At 42.9% G+C, this 18,665-nt stretch overlaps 1 protein-coding gene across 1 annotated transcript in view; it reads left to right on the top strand.

Annotated features, from left to right (window-relative positions):
* Positions 1 to 5,675: 5,675 nt before the first annotated feature.
* The window catches only part of HS6ST1 (heparan sulfate 6-O-sulfotransferase 1), a 308,969-nt gene continuing 295,979 nt past the window's right edge, over positions 5,676 to 18,665 (top strand). Inside the window, exon 1 of the mRNA XM_043997296.1 lies at positions 5,676 to 6,197. Coding sequence (XP_043853231.1) covers positions 5,680 to 6,197 — 518 coding nt within the window. The 5' untranslated portion in view covers positions 5,676 to 5,679. The remainder of the gene's footprint in view (positions 6,198 to 18,665) is intronic.

Genomic DNA, 18,665 nt, shown 5'->3' with positions numbered 1-18,665 from the left:
AGAGCTTCCTTTTTAGGAATTTAGATGGGATTTTCTAGAAAGGAAGAAAACAAGGACCTACTTATAAAGTACCTACTATGTGCTGATCATTGTACTAAATAATTTCTAAATATTGCTGAGAGCATTGTGGTGAACTAAAGTTAAATGATTATACAGGGTTATTGTTAATAAGTGTCCGAGGCTGGATTTGAACTCTTGTCTCTTTGAATCCAGGCCTAGTAAGTTACTTTCTTCATTATCTAGCTATCTAGTTAATCAGGAGGATAAGGTGATGATATATCAGGCTGGTGGCAGAATATTTGGGGATAGAAGTGATCTTCCAGAACCCCTCTCTTCCACATATACCCAGCCCTGAAGCTCAGCATCAGTTAAGTAACCTTGGAAGTAAGTACCCCAAAGTGGTCAACCCATCCAAAGATCTTCTCAGGCTAACCTTGTTACCCAGAGGTACAACTGATAGCAGAATGAATGAAATCAGTATTCTCATCCCCTAACCCAACATAAATCACTAGTCTTCCTGGGCAAGTGGCAGTTGCCACTTGTTTGGGAAGACCTGAGAAACTCATTAGTGTGCCTGCCAATCTGGAATAATTCAATCACTCTACACCTGTGGCCAATTATTTTTCAGACTGTTAAAGCTGAAAATTGGGGAAGTGTATTCTATCCCCACATGAGTCTTATTATGATTCCAACCTTATCCTCCTAAAAACCTCAGTAAATATTGCAAAGAACTGAGTCCAATATATAATATCCCTGGAAGAGAGGCCTAATTTCAAGCAAGCTTTAATAACTATTATACCATTTTCACTTGTTTTTAAAAATAATATGCTCACTTCTTTATTCTTCATTGAGTTTTCTTTAGGGAATGTTTCTTGTTGTTCATATATATATATATGTATATGATATGGGGAGAAAGCACGTGGTTTCTTAGGATTCCTCTGTAAAGAATTACAGTCTTGTGGAAGTCCTATTTAGGAATAAAAGAACAGCTTTATTGGGGTACAAGAGAAACTGGCCGGGAGGATGGTTTAAAAAATGCTTTTCCTCCCCAACTAGCTGGAGAGAACTCTTTTATAGGGCCAAGATGGCATGGGTAAAATGTCCCTTATAGGGTGATGGGTTGGAAGTTGTCTGGTGGTGGGTTGGAGTGGTTTGATGATGGGTCCTGGGCAATCTTGTGATGGGTGTTAACTCCATCCTGGTGGGTCAGAGCAGTCTGCTGGTGGGCAGTTCCTGTGTCCTCTCCTGGTATAGCCACGACTAACAGGATTACCTCATCCAGGTGATGAGGACTGGAATGTAGGGTGGTGGTCCTGGAACTTGCTGGGTTCGATCCAGTGCTGCTTATCTCGTTGGGTGTGTCTGTCCTTGGTTGAGCTCAAGGAGAGGCCTCCTTGATCTCAGGGGAAAACTCCTGGGGTTTCAAGAAAAAAGTTCCTTGACCTCCCTAGAAAACTTCTGGGGTAACCAGGGCCCATAATCCTCCCATAACATGTGTGTGTGTGTGTGTGTGTGAGATCACAGTTGTTACAAATGGAAAAATACTATTAAGTCATTGGGGCTCTATCCTCTTTATTTGTGAAAGATGGTGTGCCCAGATATGTGTACTAGATCCACATTGGTGTCTTGAAGCTGGGAATTTCTAAGTGTTGTGTAGATGTTATTTCTCCAGATAGAATATGAGCTCATCAAGGGCAGGAACTATTTAGGTTTGTTTTGTTTTGTTTTTTGTCTAGGGCCAATGCTTAATAAATTATTGTTAAATCAATACAAATCAGTCAACATACATTAAATTAATGCCTACTATATGCCTCATGGGGGAATACTCAAAAGTATAATACACAGTCCTTGACTTCAAGAAGTGTGGAATTTAATTGGAGGGACAAGCTATGCATTTATAAAAATACAATTAATAATACTAGGCAGGATATAATAAGTGTCAAATGAACCAATCTGATCTGTTAATTTGAGTGCATCATCAAATTTCTGAGGAGGAATAGGCCACTCTGGACTGGGATAATCAGAAAAGGCTTCATAAAAGAAAATACTTGGTATGAGGGCACAGACAATGAAGTGGTGGGATCTGAAATGGGTCACGAAGAATAAATGAAGAAGGATTTGGAAAAATATAGAGGAAAAGAGGTTTACAATGAAAAAGAGCACTACCTCTGGAGTCAGAGGACCTGCATTCAAATTCTGCCTCTGGCACACTCTATAAATCCCTCCCAAGGTCCCAGTTTCCTCATCTCTAAAATAAATGAGAGGATTAGACTGAATGGCCTCTGCTCCAGATCTGCAACATAAATCTAGAATTTCAAGTAGGATAAACAGTATAAGAAAAGCCGGGGCTATGAGTGGGAATAGAGTGCTGGAAAAGATTAAGGACACTGTTCTTGAAAGAGCCAAAAGTTTTAGAAAAAAAGAAGCAACGCAGCCTCAACTTTCCAGGTTGTTGAGAAGAAATGAAAACTGACAAGTATAAAGCAATCACACAACAGTAAGAAAGCTTGCAAAAGTGTATCTACCTCAGGTTTAGAATAGGAACACACCCTTCGGTGGGGAAGAGAAATATAACTATGTGTACACTCTAGGCTCTTTTTTTTCTCTGCAAGTTACTATCATTGAAGGGCAGGTAGGTGGTACAATGGATAGAGATCTGGGTGTGTTACTTAATCCTGTTTGCCCTCAGTTCCTCATCTGTAAAATGAGCTGGAAAAGGAAAATGGCAAACCACTCCAGCGTCTTTGCCAAGAGAACCTCTAATGGGGTTACAAAGAGTAGGAAAAGACTGAAAAACAGCTATCATCCACCTAATATTCACTGAGCATCTGTGAAGGCCTTCTGGTGCTAAGAAATGGGCCTGCCACGTGGTGAAAGTAAGGGATAGTATAGGTGAGCAGCTGGAGTGTCCCCCTAGTATCTGTTCCTTATAAGGAGAAAGCCAGGAAAATCCCCAACACATTGGATTGGGTGGACCCCCTGTGGCGAATTTATGGACATCAAGGAGAGCTGTACAGTATGGACCAGTATGGTTTTTTTTTGCAGGGCTGGAGGAAACATCTAAATGGATCCACACAGATCCATCTGAGCAGTTTGAGTATTATATAGAGTATAGTAGATCTTGCAATGCTAAAGAATTTTCAGGAGTCTGTGAATCATAGCATTGCCTTTGTGAATTTCTGTACCTTTCTTCTAAAATTTCATGTTGTTACTTTCACCCAAGTATCATATAGTGTTTATGGGGCACTTGGCAGGTTTACTAAACTTTTACACCATCTAATTTGATACTTCAAATAATTTTATAAGCTAGACAGGGTAGATGTTATTATCTTCATTTTACAATTGAAGAATCACTGGGGTCAAATTACTTGCCCAAGCTCAAGCACCTAGTAAGTGACTGAAGTGGACTGAAGATTGCCAATTCTCTAATTTAGATTTAACGTTATATATTTTTTCTGCTCTCCTACAAGTGATAAACATATTATACCCCAACCTTGGACAGCATAGCTAATGCCCAGGAAATGGGGAACAGTGGGGATGGGCCAATGTAAACCCACTTTATTTCTGGGAAAATAGTCCCCAAGTTTATGCTCTGCTGAAGGTGGGAGAAGAAATGGCATCCTTTAATAAGGACAGCAGCGCATTGCGCTTTAAGGATTGTAAGAATCAGAGAGGAAATCATCCTTAACTGAAGCTCTTCAAAAGACTCTCACATACAGAGGATTAATTAGGTAACACTGAAGGGTGATTAAGAGGTGGGAATCTCGTATACTGTATAAGCTCTAAGAATTAGCGCTATTATTCCATTTTGAAGCAATTTGTTGGTCACAACAGTGCTTTAACTTTATTGGAGGGAAAAATACCTGTCCTGTATTTGTTTGAGTGTTTACAAAGACTGGAGCTGAAGCTCCCCTGAGATCCCCCATTCTGAGGTTCACCACCCTGGGACTTCTGAGGCTCAACCCGCAAATCCCAGTGAAGATGAGCTGTCTGTTACCCAGGCCAGGGAATTAATTATTCGGGAGTCCCAACAGGCAAGTGTAGGGTACTTGGGACTGCCCATTCATCGAAAGAAGTGTAGACCCACCATGGAAACCGCGTTGCTAATGAGTGGAACCACAGATGCAACATCCTTTCCCGGGATATTTTTAAGGATGGTTGTAGCTATCATTGCACTGATCATCCCCACACACACACACACATACACACACACACCCCTACAGATCATTTCATAGATGAGGAAACCGAAGCTGATAGGAGGTAAAGTAACTCATTCAAGGTTATACAGCTAGTAATTGGCAGAGAAGGTACTAGAACCCAAGTCTCAGTCCAGCCCCGCGCCAAGCTGTCTCGGTTGTTAATTTCAGTTTCCTCTCCAGACATCATTTATTTAGAATGACTCCAGTTTGGAGGAGTTAAATAAAGGGAGTCCAATCGGGTGCCCCGTAGATATAAGAAGAAACATTCATCTTTTTAAAGGACCCCCAAAGTTAATTTCGAATTAGGATTCGGAAAGGGGATGAAGGGGAGGGAGCGAGAGATGTGAGAAGGGGGGAAAAAAGGCACGGGCGGAAGGCAGCAACCGAAAAGTTAGAAGGAGGCGGAGCCAGAGAAAGAGGAGGTGGAGGAGGAGGAGGAGGAGGAGAAGGAGGAGGAGGAGGAGGAGAAGGACTGCAGGCTTTGCAGGGAGACGGAGAGAGCATGAGAGGGAGGGAGAGCGGCCGAGCGAGGGAGTAAGAGAGCGAGCGAGCGCGAGCGCGAGCGCGAGCGCGCGAGCCGGGGAGGGTGTGCGTGTGTCTGCGTCTGCCTTGCCTGCGCCGGGGCCGCCGCCGCTTGCAGTGCTGAGCTCGGAGCCCGGCTGGCGGCGGCGGCGGCTTGGGCTGCCGCTGCGGCAGCTGGAGCGGCGGCGGGAGACGATGGCGCTGTGCATGCCGGGCTCCGGGCACCGAGCGGAGGCTGTAAGAAGCCAGGACTCCGAGTAGCCGGGGCTGGAGCCTCGGCTGGGCGAGCCTCCCGCAGAGGACACCCGGGCCGGCGGCCGCGAGCTCGAGCCCGAGCCGGGGAGCTCGGCGGCAGCCGCGGCGGCGTCAGGAGGAGCTGCGGGCGGGGTGGTGGCGGCGACAGCTGCTGGGGTGTGGGGGGGGCGCGGGTGCGCGGCGTCCGGGGGCGGAGGGGGTTGTTTTCGTTCGGAGCACTTCACTCGACCCCCTTCCTTGGCGCTCCCCTCCCCCCGTCACTTTCCCCGCTCTCCCGGGTCGCTGCTACTGCCGCCGCCGCCGCCGCCGCCGCCGCTGCTGCTGATTCGGGAGGCGGAGGAGGAAGAGGACGCAGTTCCAGCGACTTTGGAAGCACCAGGCGCAGGCTGCATTGATTGATTGACACCTCCCCGCCCCAGTTTTGCGGTGTCCCTCCCGCGCAAAGAGCCTCTCTCTTGGAGTTGTTTCAGCGACTGAGCTGTGACCATCAGGACGAAAAGGAGGAGCTGACACCCCACTGCCCTAAGAAAAGAAAAGAAAAACAATCCAGTTGTTTTTTTTTTTCATTTTCCTCTAAAAACGTCCAAAGGGAGGTAAAGATCCTGAAGCAAAGGTTGTGGGGTCTTCCTTATTCTTCTCCCTCCTCCCCGCCCCGTTCCCCACTCCCCGAAGGAAAAAAAAAATCCCTGGGAGATGGTGACATATGAAGCGAGCCGGGAGGACCATGGTTGAGAGGACCAGCAAGTTCTTGCTGATCGTGGCCGGCTCGGTGTGCTTCATGCTGATCTTGTACCAGTATGTGGGGCCGGGGCTGAGTCTGGGGGCGCCCAGCGGCCGCGCCCTGGCCGATGACCTGGACCTCTTCCCCACGCCCGACCCGCACTACGTGAAGAAGTATTACTTCCCCGTGCGGGAGTTGGAACGGGCGCTCACCTTTGACATGAAGGGCGACGACGTGATCGTGTTTCTGCACATCCAGAAGACGGGCGGCACCACCTTCGGCCGCCACCTGGTGCAGAACGTGCGCCTCGAGGTGCCCTGCGACTGCCGGCCGGGCCAGAAGAAGTGCACCTGCTACCGGCCCAACCGCAGGGAGACCTGGCTCTTCTCCCGCTTCTCCACCGGCTGGAGCTGCGGGCTGCACGCCGACTGGACCGAGCTCACCAACTGCGTGCCGGGAGTGTTGGACAAGCGGGAGAACGCGGCCCTCAAGACGCCAAGGTAAGAGGGGGAGACCCCTTCCACGGTCTGTGCCCGGGGGTGTACAGCGGGGACACCCTGAACTGGTGGTGGCAGGCGGAGGGGGCACCTTCCCTAGTGCTTCCCATAGTGTCTCCCATCCTATGCATTCTGGCAACATATCCATTCTCTCATGGACACCTCTTCTGTCTTTTTACGTTCTTTCATTTATATCCCTCTTTTCTTACCTGCGTTCTTTCTCTGACCCTGTCCCTCTTTTGGCACCCACCAACTCTGTCACCCCGTTTCTTTTGCTCCTCTGCATCCCTGTATGTGGTCCATTCCTTCCCTTATTCCCTACCGGCTGTCTTCCCCCAGCCCTCAGCCTTATTCTCCCCCTTCTCAATTCGATTCCTCCCTTAATTTGTTTCTTTGCTTGATCTGCCCACATTCCCCTCAAAACTGACCCTTACCTTTCCTTCTTGTTGCTTACCGGACAGTTTCTCCCTTCGTTCCCTGTCCTCTGCCCGCCCCCCCCCCCCCAGTTCATCCTCTCACCTTGGGGCTCCCTTGTGATTTCTTTCTACCTCCCCAGGAATACCAACAGAGTGGGCAGTGTTGGGTCGAGACTTCTTGCTTAGGTATAGAGAAATGATCTGGTGGCTGGTTAGGTTTTCTACACCTACCCGGGTCCTCTCTCTAGCTTTAGCACGGTTTTCACCTTAGGGCATTCGTGTGACCCTCGATGGTCATGGTCACTGCTCAGCATTACAGAACTCATTCCCTCCCCAGACACTGCACACTCTCAGGAAGGGCATCACAATTTTTTAAATCCCTAGAAATTCTTCTCCTTCCCCTCCATTTCGTCCTCCCCCTCCTCCTCCTCAATTCATTGACTCAGTCAAAGTTCTCCGAACTGGCAAGCTGTCCTCTTCACTTAGTCTTGTATTGATACCACATACTCTCTGTCTGTCTGTCTCTTTCTTTCTCCCTCTCTCTCTGTTTAGGAGGGGAGAGTGTGTTTGTGTTCAGAGAGTGTTCTCTACCTGCTTCACTTTACCAGTTAAAGGTTCATTTGCCAGCCCATAAAAATTGGAATGGATTACCTTCCACTCCTCAATAACGTGAACTCTGTAATGTGAAGGATACTGCCAGGTCTCTTTAGTGTATAGAAGTCCTAGACTGGATCTTTTTCTCCCCACTGACCTTTCTAATGCTTGCTGACAATCTGATTTTATGCCTTGTGGAGCCAGTAAGCTTTTCACGGGCTTCTATCACCCTTTCTCTTTCAACTAGGTCTCAGCAGCAGGGTTCCTGCACCCTGATCCCAGGGGGCTGATGGAGGTTAAGGTATTCCCAAAGACTGAGTTCTCTCCCCTTTGAGTGGAAAGAACAAAGACTTGTGTGTAGATTTACTGTATCACCGAGTTAGGGGCTGGGAGGAATCTACCTATTCTGTTTGTAGTTTAGGTATCCCCTCAGGACTCTTAGGCAGAATTAACCTTCAAGTTCAAAACCTTCTTAAAAAACAAGCAAACAAAACTATCTATCATGAGACCTTTTCCCCTCCCCTTACATACAGAAACAGGTTAATGGGTGGATATGTCAGGGCACTGACTTTTCTTAAAAAAAAAAAAATTAGGAATGTCTATCAGACTACAGTGGACCCAACCTTTCTTTCGTGTTAGTCCTTACTCTCTGCATCAGGTAGAGAGCATGAGCTAGAAATAGAGCACGCTATAGAGAAGGCAAGAATCTAGCAGCCAGGGAATCCTGAAGAGGTGCTTATTAGCTCTGTGTGCCAGTTAGTTTGTTTAACTGCTTCTTAAGCCTGGACTTCGGTTTCTAATAAGCGTCTTTTGATTTTTCTTTTCTTTTCTTTTTTGAGATAGTGATTGATGTTTTGTGTTGGGTGTCAGTTTTGAGTGGGGGGAATCCTGAGCTCTTAAGTAAATCTCACTGTGAAGGACTTTAGACCCACAGGGCCTGAGTAGTGCCAATTTCCTAGTCGTTAAAAAAAAAAATTGGATTTTTTCCCTCCATTGTCTGTGTTATGTCGTGTTAGCTTTCTGGAGGTGACCCCCGACTGCCTGCCCTCTTCTTTGGTGAGTCAAGTTCGGGAACAGGGTCCTAGTGTTAGTTTTTCTCCGCTGCCTTTTGTTACCTAGCACAGAGCTGTTTGCCTAAGGACTGAGTTTCAGAAATGCAGGGGCTGCTGTGATTTCTCCTTTGTTTGTTGTTACTGGCGTTGGCCAAGTTGTGTGACAAGTTAGTTTTGTGGTACCTGCTGGCTCTAGATGGGGAGTGACTGCTTTCTTAGGAGTTGGGCTTATCCTAGATGAATCAATTGACTCGGTAAGAAGGTTGCATGATCCTTCCATACTGCTCCAAACTAATTTTACCAGATAGCAGTGAAATTAGGGTACCTGAGCCACAGGCATTTTAACACCATCCTTTCCTTTATTTTGTTTTCCAAAAAAGATCCTTTTCCACATTTTCTTTTTTTTTATACTGACAATTCAGGCATGACCCATTATTCCATTTCATTCTATTCACTACTGCATGGCTGCTGGGGTTGTTATAAGCTCTGTAGTTTTTAGATTTAATTTGTTTTTTAAACCTGGTGTGAATGAATCCAGGGGTTGGTCCTGTTTTACTACTAGTCATATGCCCTTTCTAAAAAGCAGAACCCAACCTTAACTAGGGTATCCTTCTTTAACCCACCCTGCCTTTTGAAACTTGAAGGGTATTCAGCAGGGTCCACCTGCAAAAAGCCTTACACCAGAATCCTCAGGCTTTCCAAGGAATTGGGGTCTTATCATTGTACAGACTAGGCATGGTACATAAACTCCCAGTGTAGTTACACCCCCTTTTATTGTTCTGGTGCTCCATGTTGGATTGAACAATGGGGGAAATCTTAGAATCATCGGAAGATCACAGGATTCTGTGTTCCGGTGACTGATCATCATTGAACAAAGCAGAAAAGGGACAGGGTAGATGTGCTAACTTAGTAAACAAAGTCGGCTGATTGGACTAGAGCTTCAGTTATTTCCTTTTCTTGTGGCTTGCTAAATCCTGACTTATCTATAAGTGGGTATTGCTTTCGGCTGCCACTTCTCAGAGTTGTAGGGAGGAGGGGAAATGTATGTGCAAAATTCATTCTTCTCCATCTTCAGAGACTTTACAATCCTTTGAAGTGATATTGTTGGTGAATCAGAGATATCTTAGTTTCCCATCAGAAAAATTCCTTTCTTCTTTCTGTGAAGGAGCTTCTCCAACTCTGCCTCTTCAGACTAAATTTCATTTTGTGTAGACTGTGTGATGGTCCCATCTTAGTTTTTCCTTTCCTCCACTAGGAGTAGCTCAACCTTACTTGCTGAGGCCCTTTGCAAACCACTCAGTTAGAAAGACCCGTCAAGGAGTGGGAAAAAAGCTAAAGGGATGGGGGTTGGGAGGGGTTGAGGCTGGAACAGACATCATCTTTGCAGATCAGGTCACAAAGAAGGGCAGATCTTCTCTAATTACTCCCCTATACCCATCACCCCCATAACCAAAATGCACTTATAAGAAACCCAGTTCAAGAACAAGCAGTTGGAAATGAGTTCTAATTAAGCAAGGGTGAAACTGAACAATCCCAGTTCCTTCCTGCCATCTTACCTGCCCAGTTGAGCAGGGTGTGAGGTGTTTCTCAGGGCCATGGGTCACAAGGGTGGCCTTGTAGATGATAAACCATGATGTTTCTTTATAAAACTCAGTTTAAGTGCTAGTGGGCATCTGTTTTGTAAAACTATGTGTGTTCTCTCTCTCACTGGGACTATATTGTGGCTTCCATATTACTTTTTTCCCCCCTCTCTCACCCCTCTCAGTTTAATTTCTGTTTCAAGCACTGGGTAGATTGCTTTTTTAATGAGCCTCCTCAAGAGGCTAACTTAATCTTGGCTTTGTATGTGCATAAGCCGGTCTGTCACCAAGGTTTACCTGCTGAGCTATTCATTGAAACATTTCACTAACCATCATTGGAGAGGTATGGGAGATTGGGGAGAAAAGCCCCCATCTGTCTAGAGACCGAGGAACTGTCTAAATATGGAAAACACTCTTATGAATGTAGGGGAAAGCATGAGCTTTTGCTGCAGTTTTTAGAAATCCTTTGTTGTCTGCTTTTGGAATACCTATATCAAGTCTCTTTTAGCTTCTTGTGACTTTTGCATATTAGTTTGAATTTTGGAAAGACAACTCCTAAAAGATGCTCATGGTTGTTGTTGTTTTTCTGGGAAAGTGTGAACTTTCACAGTTTCTTATCCCTTATTTTCGTCCACAGTGGACTCATTTGGCTTTGATAGGAGTTGGCCTGATGCTTTTGGGAGCCTCAGAATACTGAGGTGATGGAATGGAATGGAAAATTTTATAATTACTTTCTGAGATGAAGCTTGGAATTCTTTAGAAAAATCATTAATATCGTTTTCTTGGGTTAGTGGGGAATAGGGAAGCAGGCGTTTGTATGTAAGGAATTGAGTTGGCAAATGTTTGTCTTTCTTGTTGTATGGGTTTGTATGTTTGCTAAAACCCTGGTTGTGTCAATATTAGCCAGAGAGGTTTGGCTAATGTCAGTCTTTTGATGAAAAAGCCAGGCAAGTTTTGCTCATGATCAGACCATGGAGAGGCTGTCACCCACACATAATTGAAATGCTAATAATTATCTAGCCCTTAATCATGCTCATTTAGGGGGTTATACTTGCTTTGGATCATGGTGGTTGAGGTTGAAAGTTCCTTGGCACTTCCAAATTTGTATCAAATGAGAGAATATATACAGAATGCTTTATAAACCATAAAGTGCTATGTAAATGTAAGCTATGATTATATAACATGGCATAGTGGAGGCAGCTACCTGGGGGTCGGGTGGGGGGGGTGGGGGGGTGGAGGTATTGTATAGATAAAGGAAGTGAATAAAGAGCTAGCTGTGGAGGACCACAGAAGTTCAAATCTGGTCTTTGATAAATATGGGACTGTGTGACTTTGGGCAAGTCACTTAATCTTTCTAAACTGTCACTTTGGTAGTGCTCAGCATCAATGGAATGGAATGGAAGCTCTGGAGGAAAAAAAAAAGCCCAACAACTGTTATTGGCCAGGTAACCCAGGTAATGTCAACTAAAGTTGACATTAATTGTAATTTGGATTTTACTGATTGATAACTTATGGATGACTTAACTCCTTCTCTCTCATCCCATCCCTACTTTTCTTTTTCAAAGGGCTAAACTATTTTTAAATTGTTTGTTGATTTTTTTTTAACATTACTATAACTTCCCAATGATGCCCCTGCTCCCAGTAGAACCCACACTTGTAACAAAGTACACGTAAACAAAACAAACACTCACAAAAACATATATTGACCATGTTTGACAACTTATACCTCATTCCATACCTATAAGTCCCACTTCTTAGAAGAGGTTTTTGAGGAATCACATTTGCTGTCTTTATTAAACTTTATTAAACTTTCCTTGAAATGGAGACTTATTTTAGTGAACTGTAAATAATAACATTTTATTTTCTTTGAAACTATTGTTTCTTGGTACTTCAGGCTCACCTTGCCTCCATGGATCTTAGCTTCACTAACTCATTAGGATGTCTTCACTTGGTAGTTCTTCCTACATCATTCATTAGATTTAATTACACTTGAAGTGAACTTCCTTGGCAACTAGGCAAGATGACGTCTAGGAATGATTATAATTGTGTTTATTGCATATGATCCATTCACCCAGGAACTGCCATATTTAGTTATTACTTCCTTTTAAATAAAACATGTACAAACAAGAGTTTTCTCATCATGATTCTATATGGCCTCTAGGAAGATTGTTCCTTGTAACCCTCCTGTTTGACACATCAGCATTCTTTTGTGAGTCATACTGAAAGAAATCTAAGTGGAGTGGGGTATTCAGGTATTTAAGCATGAGTTATTACTGTGTTCCAGAACCTGTGCTTGCTGCTCTAGGGCAATGGTGTCAAAATCAAATAGAAAAAGATCCCCAAAGGCTGCATACTGACTTAGAAAACCACAAATTAACATTATCTGTGTTGTATTGTATTTTTATTTATTTTGTTAAACATTACCCAATTACATTTTAATGTGAGGTTCCTGCTACAGAAAAGTCAGGAGTTTTTAGGCCGAAAGCTGTGAATTTAACATCTCTGCTTGGGTAGGAGAGGAGCTGTCAAGGGAAGACAAGTCTAGGATACCATGCCTGTACTCAGGAAGCTTACAGTGTAGTTGGGGAGATAAGACTATTGGAAAAGTTAACTAAAAATAAAATGTTCAAGCAGTAAGCTGGTATTAAAAATAAAATGTGCAAGCTAGACTTCTGAGGAGATAAACATATCTATGGGCTGATCATAAGGTTAGGTATTAGAGCTAGAAAGGATCTAAGATATCATCTAGTAATATGATCACAGATTTAGAGCTTAGAGACTTTCAGGGTCTATTTAGTCCAAATTCCTCGCTTTTAATTGAGGAAACTCAAGCCCCCAAATTTGATATAACTTGTTCACAGTCCCCAAAACAGTAGATAATAGGATTTGGAATTGAAACGGTAAGAATATAGGAAGAATATAGGTAGACCATTCTTATTGCATTTAGAGAAGTTCATTAGTTATTATTTTAGGACTTGTTATAGAAAGATTAAAATGTTAACATTCCTTTTTTTCTACCATGTATGATTTGTTCTTTTTTATATTCCATCAAGTTACTGGTGTGTTTTTTAAATTTTTATTTGTTTTGCTTCAAAATTATGTGACCAGGAAGGTCTCTCTGGGAACAATATCTCATTCTTTGTCATTTTACTGTACAGGCTCCTCCATTACTTTCATTTTCTTTTTTAACTTAATTTTTTTTCAGTTAACAAAAGTCCACATTTTCCTCTCCTAATTGTCCTTCTCCATTGAAAAGAAAGAATAAATCCTGTTATTCAAATTGATATCTTGTGTTTTTTACATCATCTTTTTTCCCCTCAAAATTCATCCCTCACCTTGCCAGTGAGGCTCTGAGTTCAAATTCAATGCTCTTTTCTACCACGTATCTTTGTCAGAGAAGTCTTCAAGGAAGAGATGAGACACAAACTGGGCTTTGAAGAGTGTCAAGATGCTCAAAAACACGATTCCAAGTTGTTAGGTTTTTTTAAATGAACTTAAAAAATTAGTGAGGAAGAAAATTTCCAAATCACTCACTGCCAACATGTTTTTAACACAGCAGTTCTGAATTGTGAGATGAGTTCTCCTCTGTAACTCATGCAATCTTTAAAATGGTCACTGAAATGGTGAAACCAAAGCGTCCTGCGCATTGATGTTGTTGAAACTCATTTTCTTCCCAAGTTTTATAACCAATAAACAGAATAGCACTGTGTTGACTTGGGGGAGGGGGGGCAGGAGCACCTAGATGTTGATCTTATAATAAACAAACATAGGCAGAGATTAAAAATGCCACCTGGGTCCTCCTGTGTGTTCCTAAGGACAAGGTTTTGCTGACCCTGCTAGCATTTCCTCTCCATCCCTCTTTCAGGCTTCCTTATTTCAGACTTGATCCCTTGGTATATTAGACAAATAAAAATGTCCCAATCCATTGTATTAATGGTTTTTTTTTCATAAAGGGATTTAGAGATCTCATTGATTGTTCTTTGGTCTTAAGAAAACAACTCTGTACTTGGAGTCCATGGAGAACTATGTTGCAAAGGACTGACTTCTGCCTCTGACAGGGTTGAGGATGATGGGCAGGTTTCCTCATTTGTAAAATAAGTTTAATTATCCCTGCAGTACCTACCTCACGAGGTAGTTGTGAGGTTGAGATGAGGTAATTAATGTTAAGCAAAGTGTTTTTCAATACTTGCAAGGGCTCCATAAAATGTTAGCTGTTGTCATTGTCATTGTCGTCATTGTTATTGATGTCTGCTGCTGCTTCTGGAGTCAGGTCAGGATGATTTGCAATTCATAATTCTTAAAGAAGATGTTTTTAGATGAAAGGGGTGCGTTGGGAGGATGCTTTTCAAAAGAGAGAACAAGCCTTTATGTCCTAGGAACTAAGTTGCTAGTGGCTGAAGAAGAATTGGCTTAGCCTACAAGAGACCTTATCATTGGAAAGGCCCTCCAAAGTTATCTGGTTCAGCCCCCTCACTTTGTATTTGGACTCAGACTTAGAAGGCTTTGAGTCTCCGGACTGCTGTCACTTAGCCTTTCTGTACCTGTTACCTTATCTGTAAAATGGGAGCAATAATGCTTGTCCCACTTACCTTACAGGACTGTTGGGAGCTCAAATTACTTATATGTGACATTGCCGTGCAATCCAGACAAACCCAAGGTGAGTTATTTTCTGGGGTCATTAGGACATGGCTCACTGTCCCTTGCCCCATCTGCTGGATGATGCCTGTAACAAGCCCTTGAAACTGAAACAAAACCTTTTATTGACCCTAAAAGATTTGTGCACAAGCTGCAGGTGCCCGTTCATCAGTGAAGGGTTCTTTACCTTCTTTGTGTCATGTACTCCTAGGGGCAGTCTGGTAAAGACTATGGATTCGTCAGAATAAAATAAAGTATATAGGTTAGAAAGAAATCCAGTTATATTGAAACACTTGTCAAAATATTAAAAACAAAAGCAAAGCAATTCACAGACCTCAGGTAAGAGCCCTTGCCTAGGGGAAGGGACTCAGTGTCTTATATGCTTAGGAAGGAAAGAAGGGAAGGCAGGGCCTTTATGTGGGATAAGGGGAACAGTGATGAGAGCAGGGATGGGGAGCTAAAGATGTTAAATGTCAACCCCATAGTACTGATAAAAGCTGGCTATCATGTGCATAAGGAAAGGGTTTTAAGAGGAAGGGAAAGAACTAACAAATCTGTTTTTCCGGAGGATAGACTGTATTCAATTTCATTCAACAAGTACTTATTAAGTAACTGTGGTCAAGGGGCAGCTAGGTGGAGCAGTATATAGAATGCCAGGACTGGATTTGAGAGGTCCTGAGTTCAAATGCTGCTTTAGACACTAGCTGTGTGACCCTGGGCAAGTCCCTTAATCCTGTTTGCCTCAGTTTCCTCATCTGTAAAATGAGCTTGAGAAGAAAATGGCAAACCACACCAGTATCTTTGCCAAGAAAATCATAAATGAAGTCTCGAAGAGTCAGACATGACTGAAACCACTAAAGGAAAACAACAGTGATCAAGGCACTATTTCAAAGGTGAAAACATAGTTCTTCCCTAACCTCAAGGAAGTTAGTCTCCTAGCAAGAAAAGTACTCGGGAGGAGAGGGAATATCTAGAATTTCAAGAAGACCTCTTTCTGACTTTAAGGTATTACAATTTAGTTTGGAATGTATCTTTAACTCTTCTTATTCCCAGTCAGTCAATGCACAGTATTTATTAATTGCCTGCTACATGCCAGGCACTATACTAAATGTGATGATACAGAGACAAAAATGAAACAATCTCTGCTTTCAGAGGGTTTATAATCCCCAGAATGGCCCTTAGGCTGTGATAGCTGCGTCACTGGCTCTCAGATTACAGCTCTTAAACTGGGTTTCATGTTGGACTAGAATGCAATGGTGTGACTGGAATCAGTTATTTTTACATGACATATTTAAAAGGAGATCTTTTTTTGAGGGCAATTGAATGTTCCCACTCCTATTGCTTGATTTTACTGGAAAACATTTGCAAAATTCTGTAAGTAGCACTTAGGAAGATGCATTACCACAGCCTTTTAATTTGAGTGATAGTTGCTGATGAGATGAGTGATGTCAGATATTCCTTTGTAGAATTAGAGCGGTGGTCATAATAGCACTCTCCCTCCTGAAATTACTTTGTATTCCTTTGAATATGCTTTATAATCCCCCTGCTCCAGGAGAATATAAGCTGTGGAGGGTAAGGGACCATTTCTGTTATTGTATTTATAACCCCAGCCCTACCACTGGCCTTGAACATAAAGATTCTTACTAAATGTTTAATCAGATTTTTGAATTGAATTAATCAGTGAACTTTTTGACACAGTGACAAGTGCTCATCATTGTTGCCTGTTCTCTCATAGAGCATACCTCATGTGACCCTCACCAATTCAATTCAGTTGAATTCCCCATAACTTACTCTTCCACTCAGTGGCACTGGCTTTCTCACTGGCTCATAAACAAGACACTCCATCATGCAGCTCTGAATGTTGTCTCTGGCTATCCTTCATCCCTGGAATTCTCTCCCTCCTTCACTCTGACTACAGACATTCCTGTCTTCCTTTAATCTAAACTAAAATTCCACCTTCTACCTTCCCAGGCTCCTCTTAATTACAGTGCCTTCCCTCTGCTAGTTATTTCCTATTTATTTTGTAGGCAGCTTACTTTGGCATATCTTTGGTTTACATGTTGTCTCTCCTTAGGTGGAAGCTCTGTGAGGCCAGTAAACTGTCTTTTGCCTCTTTTTGATCCCTAGAATTTAGCATAGTGTCTGGCACATAGTAAGGCATTTAATAAATGTTTATTGCATTGAACAGCATTTAAACACCTGCAGTGGTGCTATTGGAACAAGAAGAGAATATATGGTAGTTACATGATCTCTATTTTTAAAACAACTCATAACTAACATTATACAGTACTTTAAGGTTTACTCAGTACTGTGTGTGTTTGTATGTATGTGTAATACACACTCACACACACACATATGTAATCTCATTGACATCACTACAGTCCTGTCAGGGAGGTGCTGTTATTGGAAAGTAAGGCTGAGAGAGATTTAAGTGACTTGCTCTGGGCCACACAGCTAAGTATCTGAGATCTGAATGGAATTCAGATTTTCCCTGTTACCGAGTCCATACTTCTGTCTACTGTGCCACCTAGCTTCCTTCATTGGAACAAAACCATACACACACACACACTCACACACACACACACACACATGCAGAGTTAATAACAATGTAAACAGTATGTGATTAGGGGAGGTGTCATCTATGGAAATAATGTTAAACTTGGGGTCAAGTTCCAATCCCAACTCTGTCACCATCCGTATGACAGTAGAAATCAGTTAGCTTCTGGGACTTAGCTCCCTTATCAGTAACTTAAGGAGGTTTGACTAAAGGTCTGAGTTCTAGATTCCCATCATTAGTACAAACACGAATGTTACAAAGAAGTGTGGCTGTAGCCCTCAGATTCAGTCAATTAACAAGCATTTATTAAATACCTACTGTGTATTAGACTGGGCTCTAGAGGTACAAATATCATGAATAACAGTTCTGTTCTCAGGGGACTTTCGTTTCTATCACAAGAGAGAATAGTTAATACACAAATATATAAAATAAATATCAAGGGGTTTTTGGTCCTCAGGGACTAGAAGACGTCAATTTTTAAAACTTCATGTGGGAAGGTGAACTTTGAAGGGGAGCTCGGGATCAAAAGGAAGAGTGAGTTCTAGCATGGGGGACAGCCTCTGCAGGCTGGGGGAAGGTAATAAGTAGTTATGGTCCAGCACTATATTGGCTCATTTGATCTTAACAACCACCCTGCAAAGTAGATGCTATTATTACCCCCATTTTACAGTTGAAGAAACTGAGGCAAAACAGACTAAGTGATCTGGCATCACTTCTAGAGTCCTTTCAAAGATCAGATTTAGTGCTGCCTCATACAAGATACTTTTCCTCCCCCCCCTCTTTCTCTCCCTCAATGTCTTATTTTGTGTATCTATGTACATTTCCTACATGGTAGCTCTCCCATCCCCATCTCCAAAGAATGTAAGTCCTTGAAGGTAAGACTATTGTTTTACTCTTGAGATAGTCCAACACCTTAGCACAGTGCTGGTCACATAGGGAGACATTTGAATAAATGGTACTGAATTGAAATTAACTGTGAAGATAGAATTGAGCTTTGGATAGCTGTGAGAATAGCACCCGATATGATGAGCAAAAGGTGAAGAGAGGAGGAATTGCACAAGGTGAGTTTGGGGGTTTGAAGAAAGCCGAGATAGAACAAAAGATTAGTCATGGGGAATATCAAATCTGAGGTTGGAAAGGTAGGATGCAGCTAAATCATAGAAAGCCTTGACTGGGCAGCTAGGTGGTACAGTGGATAAAGCACTGGCCCTGATTCAGGAGGACCTAGTTCAAATATGACCTCAGACACTTGACACTAGCTGTGTGACCCTGGGCAAGTCACTTAACCCTCATTGCCCCACCCCCACCCCCCAAAAAAGCAAGCCTTTACTGCTAGTTTAAAGAATTTGAACTTGATACTGTTGGTAGTGAGTACTGATTAGATTGAGGGGAAGAGGACATCGAGAGGAATATCAGATATTTAACCTTTATGACTCACATTTATATAGCACTTGAAGGTCTTCGAAGAGTCTCACATAACTGTCTCATTTGAGTCTCACGAAAACCCTGTAAGGGTGATGCTGCAGGTGTCCTTCCTCATTTTACAGGTAAGAAAATTGAAGAGGTTAAACTACTTCTCTGTGGAAGTCACTTCACAGCTAAATAGGAATAAAAATTTAAAAATAGGAAAAATAAAG

Source organism: Dromiciops gliroides, chromosome 3, assembly GCF_019393635.1.
Source record: "Dromiciops gliroides isolate mDroGli1 chromosome 3, mDroGli1.pri, whole genome shotgun sequence".
In the NCBI taxonomy this organism is placed as follows: domain Eukaryota; kingdom Metazoa; phylum Chordata; class Mammalia; order Microbiotheria; family Microbiotheriidae; genus Dromiciops; species Dromiciops gliroides.
Note: the sequence above shows the minus strand (reverse complement) of the source record. Positions and strands in the feature narration are given on the sequence as shown.